The sequence below is a fragment of the Stegostoma tigrinum genome, chromosome 5, assembly GCF_030684315.1.
Source record: "Stegostoma tigrinum isolate sSteTig4 chromosome 5, sSteTig4.hap1, whole genome shotgun sequence".
NCBI classification, from domain to species: domain Eukaryota; kingdom Metazoa; phylum Chordata; class Chondrichthyes; order Orectolobiformes; family Stegostomatidae; genus Stegostoma; species Stegostoma tigrinum.
The window spans coordinates 43,133,769-43,153,264 of NC_081358.1; the positions used below are offsets into that span (position 1 = coordinate 43,133,769).

Sequence of the window (19,496 nt, forward strand, 5' to 3'; positions counted from 1 at the left end):
TATCCCTGTCAAAGTCAGCCTTTCATGAGATTTGAGTCAATTGCAATATTTCTATATTTAAATGCCTGGTTGAGTTACTGCAGATAAGTAATTCCTAAAAAAACATTATTATACATCTGCTACTGAACAGCTGAGTCTTTATTAATAAATTATACTAACATGAACCTGCTGTACAATGCGAAGGTCCCTTCACTTCACAAAAGGACCATACACACACATGCTGTTTTAAACCGTGTCTTAGCAATTGTAAGAAAATGTTTACTTCAAGATTTGTATGCTATAATGAGAAAACCTAAAATTTAGATTAAAAAATAAAACTGAACAGATATGTCAATAAAGCCAAGTATCAATTGTCTTTATTTCGTTTGATCCACTTCCTAGATATATCAGGAAGTGATATACCCCAGCACTATCGGTTTACTGAACCACAGAAAAGTTACTGCAAGGAAAGGAGCCATTCTGCCAGCATGTCTGTACCATCTGATTAAACAAGCCACCCATTATAATCCCAGTTATCAGTGCTTCAGGTGTAAATCATATTACTTTTTAAATCAGCTGAATGTTTGTTCCTGAACCACTGAACTGGGCAGCAAATTCCAGATATCTATCATACTCCAGGTCGAAAACATTGTTCCACATATTCCTTCTGATCCTTTTACTGATCACCTTAATGTGCCCTCTCCTCCTAATAAACAGAACCTGACAAACTTGAAATCTTCTGTTCAACAATTTTGTCAAGAGTTTTGTTTTCTTGTTCTATTGTAATGACCTTATACTCGATAACTTTCATTATAGTAAGATCATAATTGCTTTAGAGATTGTAAACATCCAATGCACTACAATGTTGTGAGGTATGAGGAAAGATCGGATAGATTAAGGTTGCTTTCCTTAGAACGGAGGAGGCTGAGGACTCTCTCAATCGTGGTGTACAAAGTAATGAGGGGTCTTAACTAGAAGTGACATAATAAGGTGTAGAGCTGGATGAACACAGCAGGCCGAGCAGCATCATAGGAGCAGGGAGGCTGACGTTTCTGATGAAGGGTCTAGGCCTGAAACGTCAGCCTTCCTGCTCCTATGATGCTGCTTGGCCGACTGTGTTCATCCAACTCTACACCTTATTATCTCAGATTCTCCAGCATCTGCAGTTCCTATTATATTTGGAATTTGCTGCCCAGTTCATTGGTTGAGGACAAATGTTCAGCTGATTTAAAAGGAATACAATCTGTACTTGAAGCCGTGTAACATGCAAGACTATAGACTAGTGCTAATACGTAGGGTTACAATGGATGGCTAGTTTAGAGGGCAGGCACCATCATGATGTGCTGAATAGCTTCTTTCTGTGGTTCAGTAAACCTATGATGCTGGGGTATATCTGTTCCTGTCTAGAAATTATATTAGTCAAATTAAAGGCAGTTGAACTGATACTTGGCTGTGTTGCTATATTTGTTTAGTTTTATTTCCCCTTCTAAATTTCAGATTATCTCATTAGTAACATCTCAGTTAAGCATGGGCTCAAAGTATGCTGTTGGACTTGAATTCAATTTTGGCTGACTTTTAAATGCAATGTTGTGGGTGTGCTGCACTGTTAGTGAAGCCTTAAGATATTGGGCCGACTTTTACTGTGAATAAATCACCTTACTTATATATGTATGCAAATAGGAGACACTTCCAGTGGGCTCAGATGTACAGTTAAACATGTAAGTGCGGAATGCACATTGCTTTTCTCAAAGATGTGTGAAAATGATATCTTACCATCTGATTCTCCATTCAAACATATGAAATGATATGAACTCTCAAACAGATGTCATAGACACTACTTAAAAGTCTGTCACTGACAGCAAAATCTAGCTCACCATATTTTTGTTTGTTCAGATTGTCCATTATGCATCATAGACAGTGAGGCTGCAGAAGCCACCATATAAACGCAAATTTGCTGCTTCACTCTGTTCATGTGAGCAGAAGATATGTTTTCAGTTCTTAAAATGTAGTTTTATTCTATTTGGATTGATAACAATTTGTTCATGAAAACCATGTTTATAATTGACCAATTATATATTTCTTGTTGGGAATTGGATTTGAAGAGAAGTGTCAGTTAGTAGTTGACAGCAGCTAATACAATGCAGTAGCAGATATATTTTCCAGGTAGCTTGAGCAAATGTTCAGTGGCAGTTTTCAAAAACAGGTAAACAACTATGATAGTGGTGTAAAACCCTTGAGAAATTCATGTCTGTTCAACATTGCTCACTTAAGCATTTTAGAATGTATTTGGTATAATAGCAACTCTATTAAAAGAGACTCATCACCGTCAAAATTTGCAAGTGATGGTATTTCCTACCTTTTGTGTAAAATTGAAAAACTCCTTCGAGATGGGTTATGATGCTTTCTGAATCCATTATTTGGACCGCTCTCTTTTACTCTACTCTCACCTCTGCAGTAACCTTCCTCTCATACCTTTTCAGCAATTAGAATAATCCTACCCTCTGCACATTAACTGCATAACTCAGTACTCCAAACAGAATGAGCTTCGTTTGCAGAGATATGAGAGCCATAATGAATACCATACAGTTTCTAAAAAAAATGCATGTGGTTAAGCTTGCATTTATCTCAGTTTGGCAAAATACTTAGAGAGCTGTTGAAATCAATGAAATAGTCTTGTATTTTTATCTCATTTTGACACGTTTTATTTCATCATCAGAAACCAACTCCTCCATCTTGTCAGTTAAATGACAATTGTACAACTTCCTCCGGATTTTTCTTAATTTTAGTATGGTGCTTCTGGATTACTTGACCACTTTCTGCTTTAATGTAAATTGCACTGCTCCCGTTTGTGATTTTATGCACTGTGCATGTTACTAAAATACTCTGATAAAACTTTTGCATTTCAAGATCCTTAATTTTATTTTTAACATTTTGTATTCAACACCACAACTAATGTATCATACCCTCAATTAGAGATGTTCTAAGTGTTTCAGGAATAGGCAAGAGTCAGCATATTCTTCTGTACGGAGTATCATGGAAGCTAGGTCAAGCTACAGGATGGTTGCAGTATGATGTTCGACTGAGTCAATGATAGATTCAACATCTGATTGAAAATAGCTCTCAGCATGCATTGCATTTTTGAGCAAAATGTAGTGTTGCACAATATTATTTAAAAAATGATATCATGGATAGCTTGCTTTTTTTCTTCCAGAATGCAATATCTTCCCAACTTAGTTGTCTAGGAGGGTTGTAGACCAATTGTATGTTGCTCGTTGGAAAGTGGATTGGTGTAGAGGTGTTAATAATTAGATATCTGCTATTGCGTTGTATTAGCTGTTATTTTTCAGGTCAGATCACAAAAAATGACAGAGTACGGTAAAGAGGTGGAGAGCTTATAGCGTTGTGTATAGACAAAAATATCTCCCTCATTGTCAGTAAAACAAAGGAGTTGGTCATTGTCATCAGGAAGCCTGATGTCAATGACTAATTCCATCGTTTTACGTTATACACACCCCTGTCTGTATCAATGGCGCTGAGGTGGAGATGGTTGAGAGCTTCAAGTTCCTAGGAGTACATATCACTAATGATCTGTCCTGATCCATCTACACTGACACTATTGTCAGGAAAGTGCACCAACACTTGTACTTGGTTAGAAGGCTAAGGAAACTCGACATGCCCGCAAGTACTCTTAGCAATTTTTATGGATGTACCAGAGAAAGCATCCTATTTGGATGTATCACAGCTTGGTATGGCAATGGCTCTGTCCATGCCCACAAGAAATTTGATTTTGGTGAACGCAGCCCAGTCCACCATGAAAACCAGCTTTCCTTTGTTGACATTGTCCACATGTCCTGCTGCCTTGGGAAAGCAGCCAACGTAGTCAAAGACCTTCTCCATCCCAATTATACTTTTTCACCCTCTTCCATTAGGCTGAAGATTCAAAAGTTTGAAAACACGTAACAGCATTTTAAAGAACAGCATCTTCCCTGCCCTTACAGACTTACGAACCAACTTCTTGTACACTAGAGTTGATGTTTCCCTGCACCTTCTCTTTAGCTGCTGCGCTAAATTTTGCATTATGTTCTGTTACCCTGATACACCTATGTAAGGTATGATTTGTCTTAAATAGCACATAAAACAATACATTTCACAGTGTTTCAGTTCATATGAGAGTAATAAATTAAAATCAAAACATTTCTGTCTCTGTCCTGATGCACTGTTCAAGTAAAGCTCAGTGCAAACCGGAAGAAAATCACCCCATCTTCTGACATGGCACACTTTACAGTATCTGGGTTGGTCAATTTTAGATCATAACCATTTCTCTATTTTTTTGCTTTTTTTTTGTTTTCTTACACATTTGTTTCTTAATTCCTTTAATTTGTATTAAGGCGACTGCTATACTGCCACTCTCAACTAATCTATAAAAATATTTTGATTTCTTTGCTTGGCTCATGACTGTTGCATTTGACTTTCGTATCATGGTACCTTTTGTTTTTAGATGTGTGCTACCTCCATTCTCTTGCAGACTTTTCCTTTTGTTGTTTTCTGCCTGTCTTTTCTCTGTCCCCCAGCACACACTCCCCTGCCCCCCACTTCACTCACTTAGAATCACTTACATTTTCTAACCGTTCATTTGTCTCCAGTGTGACAGCAGTTGTTAATTAGCCTGAATTTGCATCATTACAGTGACTTCTGAATTGATGCCATTGATGAAGATTGCAACAATACACTTAGAGCAAGAGGAATGGGGCGTCACTGACAACTTCTAGGCTTCAGCTCCTAGCTGCAAATGTAAGAGGTGGCTTGTAGTTTCATATGAAAATTATAGTGAACTGTGACAGCATCAAAATTCAGGCAGTTCGGAGCAGTGACCTGTATTCAGACGAAAGTAGTGAGTTTTGATATGATTAATGCATGAAGCAAAATAAGTTAAGTATTTTGCACATAAAAAAGCAAATTTCAAGCACTTTTGCCATTGGTGCAATCAATTTTAGGTTGTTGTAAACTTGAAAGTTTCAGGTGTACATGAATGATAAAGTCAGGGTGGCACGGTGGCTCAGTGGTTAGCAATGCAGCCTCACAGCACCAGGGACTCAGGTTCGATTCCAGCCTCAGGCGACTGTGTGGAGTTTGCACATTCTCCCCGTGTCTGCGTGGGTTTCCTCCGGGTGCTCCGGTTTCCTCCCACAGTCCAAAGATGTGCGAGCTAGATGGATTGGCCATGCTAAATTGCCCATTGTGTTCAGGGCTGTGTGGGTTATAGGGGGATGGGTCTGGGTGGGATGCTTCAAGGGGTGGTGTGGACCTGTTGGGCCGAAGGACTTGTTTCCACACTGTAGGTAATCTAATCTAATCAAATGACTTGGTTGTCGTTTGATCTAATAGTTTCTGCAGAGGGTCACAGGATTACAAAATTGTTACGGTGCCGAGGGTCTGTGGCGTGTGCACTGATTGTCTTGCTCTTAATCTTTTTGAGAGGGAACAGGTTCTCACAATTTCTGAACTACCGTTGTCAAGTTATTCTGCAGTCTGTCCAATGTCTTTGCAGCCTTCCTGAAGTGTGGTGCTCGGTTCTGTACACAATACTTCAACTGAGGCTTTTACAAACTTATTGTAACTTCCTTGTTCTTATACTGTCTACCCTTCTTAATAAAAGCCTAGAATGATGTATGCATTATTAACTGCTCTTACCACCTGTCTTGTGTTTCTAATGACTGATGCACATATACAGCCATGTCTCTACTGCTGCACCATTTTTAGAAAAAATTAATTCATGAGAAGGAGGTTGTGGTGGTGAGCTACCTTCTTGAACTGTCACAGGTGTAGGTAGAGCCACAAAGCAATTAGGAAGGGACCTTCAGGGTTTTGACATGTCAACACTGAAAGAATGATGTTTCCAGGTCAGGATGGTGAGAAGCTTGGAGGGGAGCTTGCAGGTTGTGGCATTCCAATTTATTTGCTGTCCTCGTCCATCTAGATGCTTGTGGTTGTGGGTTTCACAGGTGCAGTCTGAGGACCCTTGCTGGATTTCTGCAATATATCTTGTGCACTGTGTTGATAGTGGAGGGACTGAATGCTGGTGGATTTGGTGCCAATCAAATGAGCTGCCTTATCCTGGATAGTGTCAAACTTCTTATGTTGTTGGAGCTACCCTCAGCCAGGCAAGTGGAGAATATTCTATCACACTTTTTTGACTTGTACCATATAGATGGTGGATAGGCTGTGGGAGTCAGCAACGTCCTGCAAGATTCTTACCTCTAATCTGGACTTCTGCTCACTGTCTCTGTAGGGCCTGTCGAGTTTAGTTTCTGGTCTATAGTAATCCCCAGATTGAACCCTCCACTAGCAATAGTGATGGTAGTGTCAAGGGATGATGGCTAGATTCTCTTCTGTTGGAAATGGTAATCGCCTGGTATGCGTGTGGCATGATTGTTACTTGCAAGTCAGGTAAAACCTGGGTGTCACCCAGGTCTTGCAATGTTTAGGCATGTACTGCTTCTCTCTGTTTAGGGAGTCTTGAATAATGCTGAATATTGTATAATCATCAGCGAATGTCCTCACTTCTGACTTTAGATGGAGTGACGGTCACTGAAGCAACTGAAAATTCTTGCTCATGGGGCACTATTCTGAGGATTGCCTGTAGTCATGTTCAGGGGCTGAGATAATTGACCTCCAACAACCACAATCATCTTTTGTGCCAGGTATCGTTACAACCAGCAGGCTCAAAATTGGCTGGTTATTGGAAGTCAGACTTTGGAACAATACAGTTTGTTTTATATTATCACTCCATGTGCTTTTTGCCAAAATATTTCATCTCACACTTCTCCACATTGAACCTCATCTGCCAACTATCTGTCCCCTATCTTATCAATGTCTTTTGAATTTCTACAGTTGGAAAGGGGAGGTTGAACCTCTTTGATAATTAAAATTGAAACACAAGCCACCAATCTGTTACGGCAGGAGTCGAGGTCCCCTTCTAATAACTAAACCCGAAATACACAGAGAAGCCTGCCTCACCTCATCTAATCTGGTAAGCTATTATGAAGAAAGGGAGGTTAAATGAAAGAAAATCCCTGATATTCAGTCTATAAGTAACAATTTATTTAACTCCAACAGTGACGAAATTAACAGGACTACTAACACACTATCCCCCCCAATGCCTAACTAAACAAAATTCTACTGGTATGCTGTTCTAGTAAACACAAGTCCCACTTCTATAGCTCAAATAGTAAGAAAAAGAAAATTAAAGAAAATCAAAACTTAGTCTCTCAAAATCCACAAAATGTGTCTCTGAGAATGCTATGTCATAAATTCCTTTCTTCTGATTCTACTGTCAAGGAGGTTTTCTCCATGAAAACTCTTAACTAAAAGTACTGTGGTGCTTTTATGGATATGATGGTGTTTTCTTAGAGCTTAGCGATTTTCTTATGAGAACTAGATGCATATTTCTCAGATGGCGGTTCATGCTCTCACCGATTTTCAGAAAATCTTCTCTACCTTGGATGACATCAATTTTCTTATAACAGTATTGGTCTGAGGTTGTCAAAACTATCAGCTTTAAATTCAATTGGCTTTCAATCACTGAGTGCTTGGTTTAAGTCATTTCGCTGATTCTAGTTTGTTGTTGAAACATCAAAACACACCTGAGATAGAAAGAACAGCTGATGCTGGAGCCAGAGATAACCGTGTGGAGGCAGAAGAGCACAGCAGGCCAGGCAGCATCAGAGGAGCGGGAAAGTTGACGTTTTGGGTCAGGACCCTTCTTCAGATTTGGGTCCTGACCCAAAATGTCAACTTTCCCGCTCTTCTGGTGCGTGGCCTGCTGTGCTCCTCCAGCTCCACATTGTAATCAAATGTGCCTCAGGTTTCCAGTCATAAAGCCAATTGAAACGTGTATCCATTTTCTACCTGATTGTTCATTTTCAGCTACATTTGGACATTTTTTTTCTGCATAAATATCTAAGCTTAGAAAAGCACCTTATCTCTTAAAGAGAACACACACTTCTTTTAGCAAATTCTAGCTTCCTGCCTTTCAATTCACAGTAACATCACACTGTCCTCAGTCAAGAATGCTTCTAGGATTTGTCATCTGCAAATGTTGAAGTTGTACCCTGTGCACTAAATGTAGATCATTAATTATATCACGGAAAGCAAGAATCCAAATACTGACTGAGAACTCCACTGCAAACCTGCTTCTAACCTGAAAAACATCTATTTGTTATTCGGTTTCCTATAGCCAAAATTATATCCATGTCAAGAGGCAAGAAAGGAGGGGAGGTGGCATTTTTGATTAAGGAATACATTACTGCTGTAACTAGGCAAGATATTTCTGAAAAATTGTCCAGTGAAAGCATGGGTAGAAATTACAATTAAGTGGAGAAAGATCATTTTGATAGGATTGTATTATAGCCCCCTCCCAATAGTAACAGAGAAATTGAGAAACACTTACGTAGGGAGAGCTCAGATATATGTAAGCATAATAAAGTTGTAATAATGGGAGATTTTAACTTTACAGACACTGACTGGGACTACCATGATGTTAAATGTTTGAATGGTGAAGAATTTGTCAAATGTGCTCAAGAAAATGTTCTTTATCAATATGTGGATGCTCCTACTTGAAAAAAGAGCAAAGGTAGACCTTTTGAGCAATAAGGCTGGGCAGGTGACTGAAGTAAAAGTGGGGGAGCACTTCGAGTCTAGCGAACACAATTCTATTAGTTTCAAAATGATTATAGAAAAGGATAAGCCTTCCATAAAAGTTAAAGTTTTTAATTGAAGGAAGGCAAATTTGAATGGTTTGAGACAAGAACTTACAAAAGTTGATTGGAGGAGTCTGTTCTCAGGTAAGATGATGTCTGACAAGTGGGAGACATTCAAGAGAGTGATGACAAGAGTTCAGAGGCATCACATTCTTGTTAGAGTGAAGGCTAAGACTGGTAAGATTAAGGAATGATGGCTGAATAAAGACAGAGGCTCTAGTCAGGAATAAAAGAAAATCTCTCTTTACATATAGGCAGTTTGGCTCAATTGAATCTCTTAATTAGCATGAAGAATGTAGGGGCATTCTCGAGCAAGAAATCAGGAAGGCAAAGAGGGGGTATGAGATACATTGGCAGATAAGGTGAAAGAAAATCCAAAGATATTGTACAAATACTTTGAAAGCAAGAAGGTAACTAGAGGGGGAGTTGGGCCTCATAAAGATCAAGGTAATAGTTTTTGTGTTGAACTCCAGGAGATGGGAGAAGTGCTAAATGAATATTTTGAGTCAGTTTTTACTGTGGAGAAAGTAATGGAGTCTGCAGAATTCAGGAAGATAATCTTTTAAAGACAATTCACATTACAGAAGAGGAAGTTTGGGACACCTTAGAGAATATAAAGGTGGATATATCTCTGGGATCTGATCAAATGTATCCCAGAATGTTGAAGGAAGTAAGAGAGGAAATTACAAAACCCGTTGCAGAAATATTTGCATCATTTATAGTTATGGGTGTGGTGCATGATGACTGGAGGGTGGCTAATGTACCTTTGTTTAAGAAAGGTTGTAAGGAAAAAAACTGGGGAACTATAGACCTGTGAGTCTGAGTTTGGTTGTGGGTAAATTATTGGAGGTAGTTATAAAATGTATGATTTATTGACATTTAGAGAAGCAAAAATTGATTTTAGGAAAGTCAGCATTGTTTTGTGTGAGGACAATCATGTCTCAAACTTGATTGGGTTTTTTGAGGAAGTTAGCAAAAATGTTGATGATGGCAGAGCAGTAGATGTGATTTATTTGGATTTAGTTAAACCTTTGACAAGGTTCCGCATGGTAGACTAATTAGTAAAATTAGATCACATAGGATTCAGGGTGATCTTGCCAATTGGCTTAACGGCAGGAGACAGTAATTTTGGAGGTAACAAGATGTAGAGCTGGATGAACACAGCAGCCCAAGCAACATCTTGAAGAGTCTAGGTCTGAAACGTCAGCTTTCCTGCTCCTAAGATGCTGCTTGGCCTGCTGTGTTCATCCAGCTCTACACCTTGTTATCTCAGATTCTCCAGCATCTGCAGTTCCTATTATCAGTAATGTTGGAGGGTTGCTTTTCGGACCGCAGGCCTCTGAGCAGCGGTGTTCCACAGGCATCAGTTCTTGGTCTTCTTTTTTGTTTTATGTAAATGATTTGAATGAAAATATAGGAGACATGGCTAGTAAGTTTGTGGATGACTCCAAAATTGGTGGCGTATTAGACACTGAAGAAGTTTTTCTAAGATTAAAAAGGGATCTTGATCAAATGGGATAATCGGCTGAAAAATGACAGACGGAGTTCAATCTGATAAATGCGAGGTATTTTCATTTTGTTATAACAAACAAGGAGAGGGCTTATACAATTAATGTTAGGACCTTGAGCACTGTTGTAGACTGGAGGAACCATGGGGTGCAGGTACATAATTCTTTAAACTTTGTCACATATGGGCAGGATGGCTAAAAGGGCATTGACATGGTTGCCTTCATTGCTTAATCCTTTGATTCTCGGAGTTGGGGTGTTATTTTGAGGTTGTATAGGACATTGATGAGGCCTCTTCTGGAATACGGGATCGAGTTCTAGTTGCCCAGTTGGGGCTATAAAGAAAGGCTGGATAGGCTGTGACTTTTTTCACTAGAGCGTATAAGGTTGAGAGGTGACCTAACAGAAATTTATAAAATAATGAGAGTAGATGGTAATTGTCTCTTCCTAAGATGGGGAATTTCAAGACTAGGGGACACATTTTTAATGTGAGAGGAGAGATTTTTTTCAAAAAAAGGGAATTTTTTTATACAGTGTGATTCACGTGTGGGATGAACCTCCAGAGGAAGTGGTGGATGAGGGTGCACTTGCAACGTTTAAAAGACATTTGGATTGACTTGGGAATAGGAAACGTTTGGAGGGATATGTGCCAGGAGCAGACAGGTGAGGCTAGTTCAGTTTGGGACTGTGTTTGGCATGGACTGGTTGGACCGGACAGCTTGTTTCCAAGCTATATGGCTCTGACTCTTAAGTTGTTACCATCCTTTTTATTCTGTGAGCACGAAGTTCACTTTCCAATCTGTGCAGTGTTTTTAAAACATCACTATTTTTGTCATATTTTGATGTATATTGAAAGCCGTTGGGGCTTTGCTTTCTGCAGACTCCTGCTATTTTCTTGTTCAATGTGAGAATCAACTAGTTTAGCCTGTTTACTTTGCTCTATTTAACTCCAAATATGTTTTGAGATTTGTGGTCATGATCAGTGAGGAATAAGAATAGAAATATTTAAAATCAGTTGTATCTATAGCAGTCATCCTTCCCTCAAAATGTTTGAGTGCATTTTTTTTTGGTTTTGCTTACCACACAGCTTTTTCAGTATGCCCATGAAACATTTTCATTACCCTAGCACACTACCCATGATTTAAGAAGTCAGACTAAATGGGTGGGTGGGGGGGGAGAAAAAGAAAAAAATCCTGGAAAATGGTAGGTTGGCTACTACAAAGAGAAAATACAGCTTGGCACCTTTTGGATGCAGAACGGTATCTCTTGAAGGGTATGTTGTATGCTGTAATTTCTTCTTGATAGATGCCATTGAATCTGCTGTGTGATTACAGTATTACTTGTTTTTATGCTGAGCTGTGGTTTTACTTCATGATTTCATGAAAATTATCCTTTTGTAATTCTGGCCAATGTGACAAATGCATCAACAGTGTCGGAAAGATCTTGTATAGACATTCTTTGCACATCATTGTGCCAAAGAAACTATTGTCCTTGGTGGAATAAAACACATTCAGATGAATAATGAACTGCATGTCTCATGCATACATAGCCTGCATGTGGCTAGGCTGAGAGGTTGGTCATTACAGCACATGTTGAATGTTGAAAATTTCTAAACATTTAAGCATTTTCTCAAGAGTACCTTACTTCACTGTGTGACTCATGACAAGTTGGGCATGTCTTCTGCATGGCCGACACAAGACTCCCCAAGTGAGTACTCTACTAGCTTTGAAATAGCAGGTGAGCCCCAAATGGACACAGGAAGCACTTCAGTGATACCCTGAAGGCCTCACTGGTGAAAAGTGGCATTCCCACAGACACCTGGGAATCACTGGCCCAAGTCCATCCAAAGTGGAATAGGAGCATTTGGGAAGGCATTGAGCATTTCAAAACTTGCTGTTGGAGAAAAAGCGGAAGCCAGGTGAAAGCAACAAAAAGAGCGCTCTGCCACACCAATGGTCCGTCCAGTCTTTCCGTGACCACCACCTCTCCCAGGTGTAACAGAACCTGCGGAAACTGCATCAGTCTGTACAGCTGTCTGCTGGCTCACCCTGAGACCAGAAGAGGTCATCCTCACCTGGTGAGGGTTCAACAATGATGAAGCTGATAACTTGCAGAACAGAAAATTAAGTGATGGCTCCTATGATTTGGGAATCATGCTTCAGGCTGAGACAGAAGTAGTACCAATGCCACATTTGTCATGACAAACTCTCACCTAATGTTTCTGTGTTGGTTGTCAGTTAGAAATATAAAATTGACATGAATAGAATAGTGGGATGTCTGGGGAAAGTCCCAATAGTTGACTTTTCTATGTTCAATAGTACTAATTATTTAGTTCCTAAATATACAAATTTTGTTAGTAGGTCATTAAGGGTTAACTTGTGCAGCTATACCCTTGCCATTATAGGGTTACAGTGAAAAGGACTGAATTTTCTGATTGAGTTGCATGGAGGGTTTCTCTCATGCAATCCTTTGCTCACCTCATTAATTGTTCATTTACTCAAGTCCCCCACTTTGGCAATCAACCAGCAGCAAAGGCAGAAGTGCACACTGGTGTCAGACTTAAATCCCAGTTGGGCACTACTTCAGAAGCATAAAGTCAGAAGTTGCCCTTCATACTCTGTTGCCTCAATGTTTTTGTCCATTCTATGTCCCAGAAAGAGAAGCTTGCACCCTGCTTCAGGTAAAGAGACTTGGAAGTGCTGCTAGATATGGTGGTGGAGAAGATGGTTGTCCTCTTTTCTGTGGACCAGCAAAAAAGACTATGGCACTATAGAGGAGCTACACAGTTGAACTTTTGTCAAACACTGCATACTATCCAAATCATATTTCTGTGAGTCAGTTCCAGGCTCCATCTGTTAGTTAAGATATCCCCCACTTCACTTTAAGTAACCTGTTTGTGTAGTTGTCATGGTCAGCCCACACAGCTTCAAGTTGCCCTTGTTCTCATCTAGATTTAGAATACCCAGGTTTCCACCCTCAGCCTTTGGCTTGCTACATTTATGTGCCCTCTATCACTATCCACTGTCTTTCCTTTGAAGCCAGGTTGGCAGTTACTTGTTGGGGAAGGAGAAAAGAATTGCCGTCCTACAGCACCCTATGGCCCCCCAAGTTATAGCAAATGGTTGCCATGTAATATGTTTTCCATGCAAGCAGCTGGCATGTTTGTAGGGATGACATGGATGTAGCATGCTGTTACAGTAACCTGTCTGCCTGCTTGACTGTTCAGTCCTGGTAACTATGATGAACAACCTTACTTTCTGTCTGTGCTGAGAATCAATTCAAACCAGAGATGCTGGGATCCTGCACATTCTTAGTGAAGTGGTATTGTGCTAAAAGGGAAGCTAAGGCAGAGATGCTGTGTCTGAAGTGGGCACTAAGAAAGCAAATTAAGAGCCTCTAGATGTATCCTGTAAAGATGCATGTGATGAACGTGTAACGCTGTGCATAGAGCGAACTGGGAGGAGCATTGTTGTGTATGACACAAACACTGAAATATTATGAGTTAGTTCAACATTGGCCATGGTGATGTGGTGAGCCTGATGTTTTGCTGCTGCTGAATTTGGTGGATGAAGGATGGAAGTGGTGGCGCCAGTGGGTCATGCCTTGAATAGAACTGAAGATGGAGGCCTGGAGAATCAAGTGGAGAACTGAATCCACCAAGCACCTATCTGACTTTCTGGAATAGAATTGACCGACGTGTTTATGACCAACATGTGCGAGAATTGCAAACTGCTAGTAATGAGGTGCAAATACATGGAAATAAAGTGCTTGATGCTTACTGGCCAGATTCTTATCTAACCTTTGATCCTTATAAAACAAAATTGGACTTTATTTTCTGGATGTCAAGAAACAGATTTTTATTCACACAATGATCTCCCAATTTTTTGCCATTATCAATGTCTCTTAAGAGCTGGGAAAGTTCCATAGTATGTATTTTAAACATGTCAGACATAATGAAAAGGAAGATGTTGGACCATAGCCATGGCAATGCGAGAAGTGAATAATGTAGCGGGGGAAAAAAACTCCAAAAAACTGCAGATGCTGAGAATTAGAAACATAAACAGAAATTGCTGAGAACACTCAGGTTTGGTAGCATCTGTGGAGAGAAAGCAGAGGTAATGTTTTGGTTCGAGTGACCCTTCAGAACTAATCTAGGGCCAATGTCTGTCAAAGCATAGCTTTTGCTGAGTATATCACTCGAGAGTGACATGAAGATAGGCCAGAAAAAGTAGAAGACATTGTAGGCAGGCAAACTATCTCCTTGCATTGTTCTTCCCTTGAGTTCTCTCTAGGCACTTTGGTATTTTTTCCTAAAATTAAAAAAACATACATTGTAGAACCGTTCATTGTCGACCCGGTTTGGTTTACGGCTCCATGCTGGATTGTTGTTGGCTTTTGACCATACGAATGAAAGTTATTTTCTATACAATAAAATAATGGGGAACTTCCATTATATAGTAAATATCACAGTGATTATTTTGTGTAAAGCCGCTGGTGGATGTGTTCTCCTATCTCATCTGCCATTTGCTGTCAGAACCATTGGTGTCTTCATTTTATTGGCAGTGTACACTGTCAATGACATTGACTGGCAAATACTCCTTAATTCAGATCCTAAGGCTCAGAAGCAGAATTATGTCATTTGGCCGATCAAGTCTGCTGCGCCATTTGATCATGGCTGACATGTTTCTCAGCCCATTCTCCTACCTTCCCACCATAACCTTTGATCCCCTTACCAATCAAGGAGCTCTCTGTTTCTGTCTGTCTCTCAAATACACTGGCCTCCACAGCTCTCTGTGGCAATGAGTTCCACGGATTAACCACACTCTGAATAAATTCTTCCTGTCACCTCAGTAATCTGATGTGAATATCACATACTTGCTCTTGTGTTAATCTGTATTCTGCCATTAATCACCTGAGTAATGATAGGTAACCTGGCATAATCTCCTGAGGTAACAAAGTGTGAAGCTGGATGAACACAGCAGGCCAAGCAGCATCTCAGGAGCACAAAAGCTGACGTTTCGGGCCTAGACCCGTCATCACTGTGTTCATCCAGTTTCACACTTTGTTATTTTGGATTCTCCAGCATCTGCAGTTCCCATTATCACTGACATAATCTCCCGAGGTGGTAGTTTTGTAAGTGAAATCTTTGAGATGGAAGTAATCTAAAGAGAGGTCTTTTAAGAATTCGAGCAAATTGGCTGTGACTATTATTGTTTGATAGCTTGTTCAAATGTAGGCTTACCCTTGGGAGGAAGAATTTTGATATATTTTCATTATTGGAACCAATTGGTATTCCTAGTTTCTCTGGTTACCTCATTTTGTCATTGTTGAAAGGGTACCAGGCATTTGTTTCTGTTATTTTCCAATCAGTCCATTCCATGTTTTATAGAACCTGGTTATATATTTCTTAAAACCTTCTTTAACCTTCTCAAAATAAGCCTTTGTGATGAAGGATGTGACATTGCTGAATTTCTCACGCTGAATCATGCACATGTCTTTGGATTGCTTCAATCTAATTTATTTGTCTTTCTGCTATGTTTTGACCAAACTAGAGACGTCTGATTATTATCAGACAGCCAATGGCAAAACTGCAGTTTCAAGAAATGGCGTTCTCTTGCATCGTACACAAGATGGCTGTTTGGTTCCGCAGCATGACTGCCCATATTGTAGTGTTGTGTCTGACTGTTCAGCCTGGACTTGCAACTTTCCATTCTTCGTTTTAAAATAAATTAAGGGTTGTAATTTTATTTTTTAAATTTGTGCTTTTGATTATTTCATCCCCCACCCCGCCATCAATGAAGTGCTTTGTTTCTCTTTGCTCATTGGTGTCTTGCTGTCATTTTCCCCTGAAATCTCTCTTCCTGTGACTATACTTACTTTAAATAATTTTGATGGTAGTTGATACAAATGAGTACTGTTCCTTGGGTATTGCTGACTAGATTCCTCTTACCTGTTAAGAATAGATGTGGTTTGAAGACATATCTATTTGATTGCTGTATTCACTAATCCACTATTTATTTGTGCTTTTGAAGAATTAATATTTTTGGTCATGTAAAATACATCCACAATAGAATATATCTTTGATAAACTGTGCATTCTATACCTGATCTGTCCTTCACACTTTGATTTATTCAATGTAAAAGTGTTAAAAACAACATCACCTGCCTCAAGTTGATTATTTTTTCAATGCCTGTTGCAAGCTGTACTGCCCAATTATGCATTAGTTGCGAATTTGGACATAACTGTTCCGTACTCCTTTCTGAGTAGTGAAGAGAGATGGCATAGAATCTGTCTGGTATATATTCCCAATTCTCCTCCCAACCACCAAAAATGTGTTCTGTTCCCTATTATTGTGTATAAAAGCATGCAAGGCTTCATCAGTCTTTTCTCTGATGTTGAACATTTTCTCCACAATTGCTTAAGAGGAATGCTGGGCCCCTGGTGATCTGAAAAATAGTTTGGGTGGTAATGAAGTTAGGTTAACATATATTTAAAAACACATCGGGTGAGGGGACAAAGAAAAAACTTCTAACTTTGATTCACCTTTACAAAATGATATAATGTGTCCAGTCATACACGATGCATGGGAGTTTAGCCAAATGCATTTTGGAGAAAGTTTAGCCAAATGCATTTTGGAGAAAGTTTAGCCAAATGCATTTTGGAGAAAGTTTAGCCAAATGCATTTTGGAGAAAGTTTAGCCAAATGCATTTTGGAGAAAGTTTAGCCAAATGCATTTTGGAGAAAGTTTAGCCAAATGCATTTTGGAGAAAGTTTAAGCAAAATGAGGTTGGCAAGATTGTACTTAAAGCTATAATACAGCCAACATAAAACCAGTAATGAATAACTAGCATCATTTTGCCTTTGGAAAGTGGTATAAATACATTTTTGATTGAAATATTTGTTGGAACTAAAATGAATTGGAAGTAACAAATCAGAAAGCCGTTGCTTGTTATCACAAGGATGAAATGAAGCTGAATTTTGTTTTCATCTAATGACTGAAGTCTGAGAAATTAAGTAATAGAAATAATTTCTGTCATTAACTGCTGATCAAAAACGTCTAAACTAATACATTTGTCTTTCAAGGTGCGTGTTTTATCCGTACGGATCAACTAGATGGTGAAACAGATTGGAAGCTCAGGGTAGCTGTTTGCTGTACGCAGAGGTTGCCAGCTTTGGGTGTAAGTATGATACCTGCATTGCTAGCTTCCTGTTTGGGCAATGTACGTCTGTGAAAGTACCTTTAACATACAATCATGAGCACCATTAGTATTTTTTAAAAATGGTTTCTGCAGTTCTATTCCAATCAGCTTTACTGCACTCTGAGGACAGGACGTGGGTGTTCTGCAAAGCAGCCACCTCATCTGCGCTTCACTTTCCTTGTAGAGAGGAGACCACGTTGTGACCAGCGAATACAGCGGACTGTATCTGTACAGTAGACAATAACGTTGTGCCCTTAGTTACATTAGTTCTCTGACAAGCAATTAGTTTGTATTGAGGCAACAAGGTTACCAATACCAAACACCTGTTCCTTCTGAATTAGCTCAGAAATTCCAGTCAAATAGGTAGTTTAAGTTAATGGAAGCTTTTATAACTTTATTCAATGACAATGTAGCGATGGAATAAGTGCCCTACTTTTGATTTAAAGTGAATAATAATTTCTTGGTAAAGGAAGGTTCAAACTGTACTTGGGCATTTAGAAGACAGTATAAGATCATGAGGATAATGTGACGTGATGATATGGTCAAATATTTTATTTGAATTCAGACATTGGTGGATCTTGTCGGGACAGAGTTAGTGATCAAAAATACATTGCTTGAACTGAGTGAGCCAGCTGATGCGTAGTCTGAATGCGAATGTTAAAATGGTATTCACAATCTAGAGCCCATCTTTTTTGCAGAACACATATGGTTAACTGATTAAAATCATGCATTTAAAGCATTTTGTAGTCCAGCTGTTTGAAATTCCAGTTAATATGTACTTTACAATCTGCACTGATAAAGAGCAATTTGTCCTTCATTATGTTATCCAAAACTGCATCATGATGCAAACAAATCTGAAAGGGTAAATTCTTGCTGTATTTGGTAACCAACAAGTCAAGTAATTGCGTATATTTCAAACAATTAATTCTGGTTTACACAATGTAAACAACTTATGATTGTAAAACTACCAATTTTCTTAAACTTCTGACCATATTAGATGAAAATGAAATAGAAAATAAAATCGTAAATAACCATCAGGTTATATCCAGCATTCCATGCTTGAGGCATCTAAATTATGTGGTAAGCTTCTACTTGTAAGCAACTTGAAGTTGTATAAACTGTTGAAGCCAAAATGTGCCTAGTTATCTATTCTCTAATATTTCATTAGTATTTCTGCAATAAAAAGTACAAAATGCCTTAGTTGTGAAGATATATTGAAAAGGATAACCAAAAAATAAATCAAAAATATGGAGCATTTGTAGCAGTGTAAAATCAACGATGCCTAATTGAATTTGCTTGTTATGATGTACTGACCCATCTCAATTGCACATTGAGAATTTGTCATCTTATTGCATACTGTTAATGTGCATTTTTCCATGTGATTTATCATTTTAAAAATTAACTTAATTCCCTTTTTGAAAGGACTCAGTTGTAGACACGCACTTCTTTATCAGATTTCAAAATGAACTGTTCTGTGTATCTTCTAACATAGGCTTTTTTTTTCTTTTTGTCATAATAGGGTCAGTCAGATCAAATGAAGCTTGAATGAGGTTTTGCTGTAATGTGATTGGTGCTTTTCCATTGAAAATATAGTTTGCAGATTAGCTTGGTTAGAAATGTTGTAGTGCTAAAACTACATGCTAACTCTTAAAATGCACACAACTTAAAAAGGTGAACTTTGTCCACTTGCAGTTAACTGGAGAATTTAGTTTAATCTGTGCAGTACAGTCAGAGGGTTATATCTGTGATTTGAAGAGGGGGCTATTTAATGCAGAGGAAAAGCTAAAATGTACGTGAGCACTCTGATAATTTACATTTCAAGTAGATGCTATGGGACAGACATCGTCTTTGTTGGCACTGGGTTCTCTCTTTTAATTCTCACATGGAATGTGGATATCGCTGGCTGGCCAGCATTTTTTTTTTGCCTGTCCCTTGGTGGTGAGTTATCTTGAATTGTTGCAATCCATATGCGAGAGGGTGATCCACAATGCCCTTAGTGAGGGAATTCCAGAATTTTGGCCTGGTGACTGTGAAGGAGTGGTGATATATTTC

The 19,496-nt window shown here is 39.0% G+C and overlaps 1 protein-coding gene across 2 annotated transcripts in view; it reads left to right on the forward strand.

The window, feature by feature from the left end:
• The window catches only part of atp9b (ATPase phospholipid transporting 9B), a 384,890-nt gene that overhangs the window by 158,362 nt on the left and 207,032 nt on the right, over window positions 1-19,496 (forward strand). For both annotated transcript variants that reach the window (XM_048529464.2, XM_048529465.2), the window contains exon 8: window positions 17,329-17,423. In XM_048529464.2, the coding sequence (XP_048385421.1) occupies window positions 17,329-17,423 (95 nt within the window). The remainder of the gene's footprint in view (window positions 1-17,328; window positions 17,424-19,496) is intronic.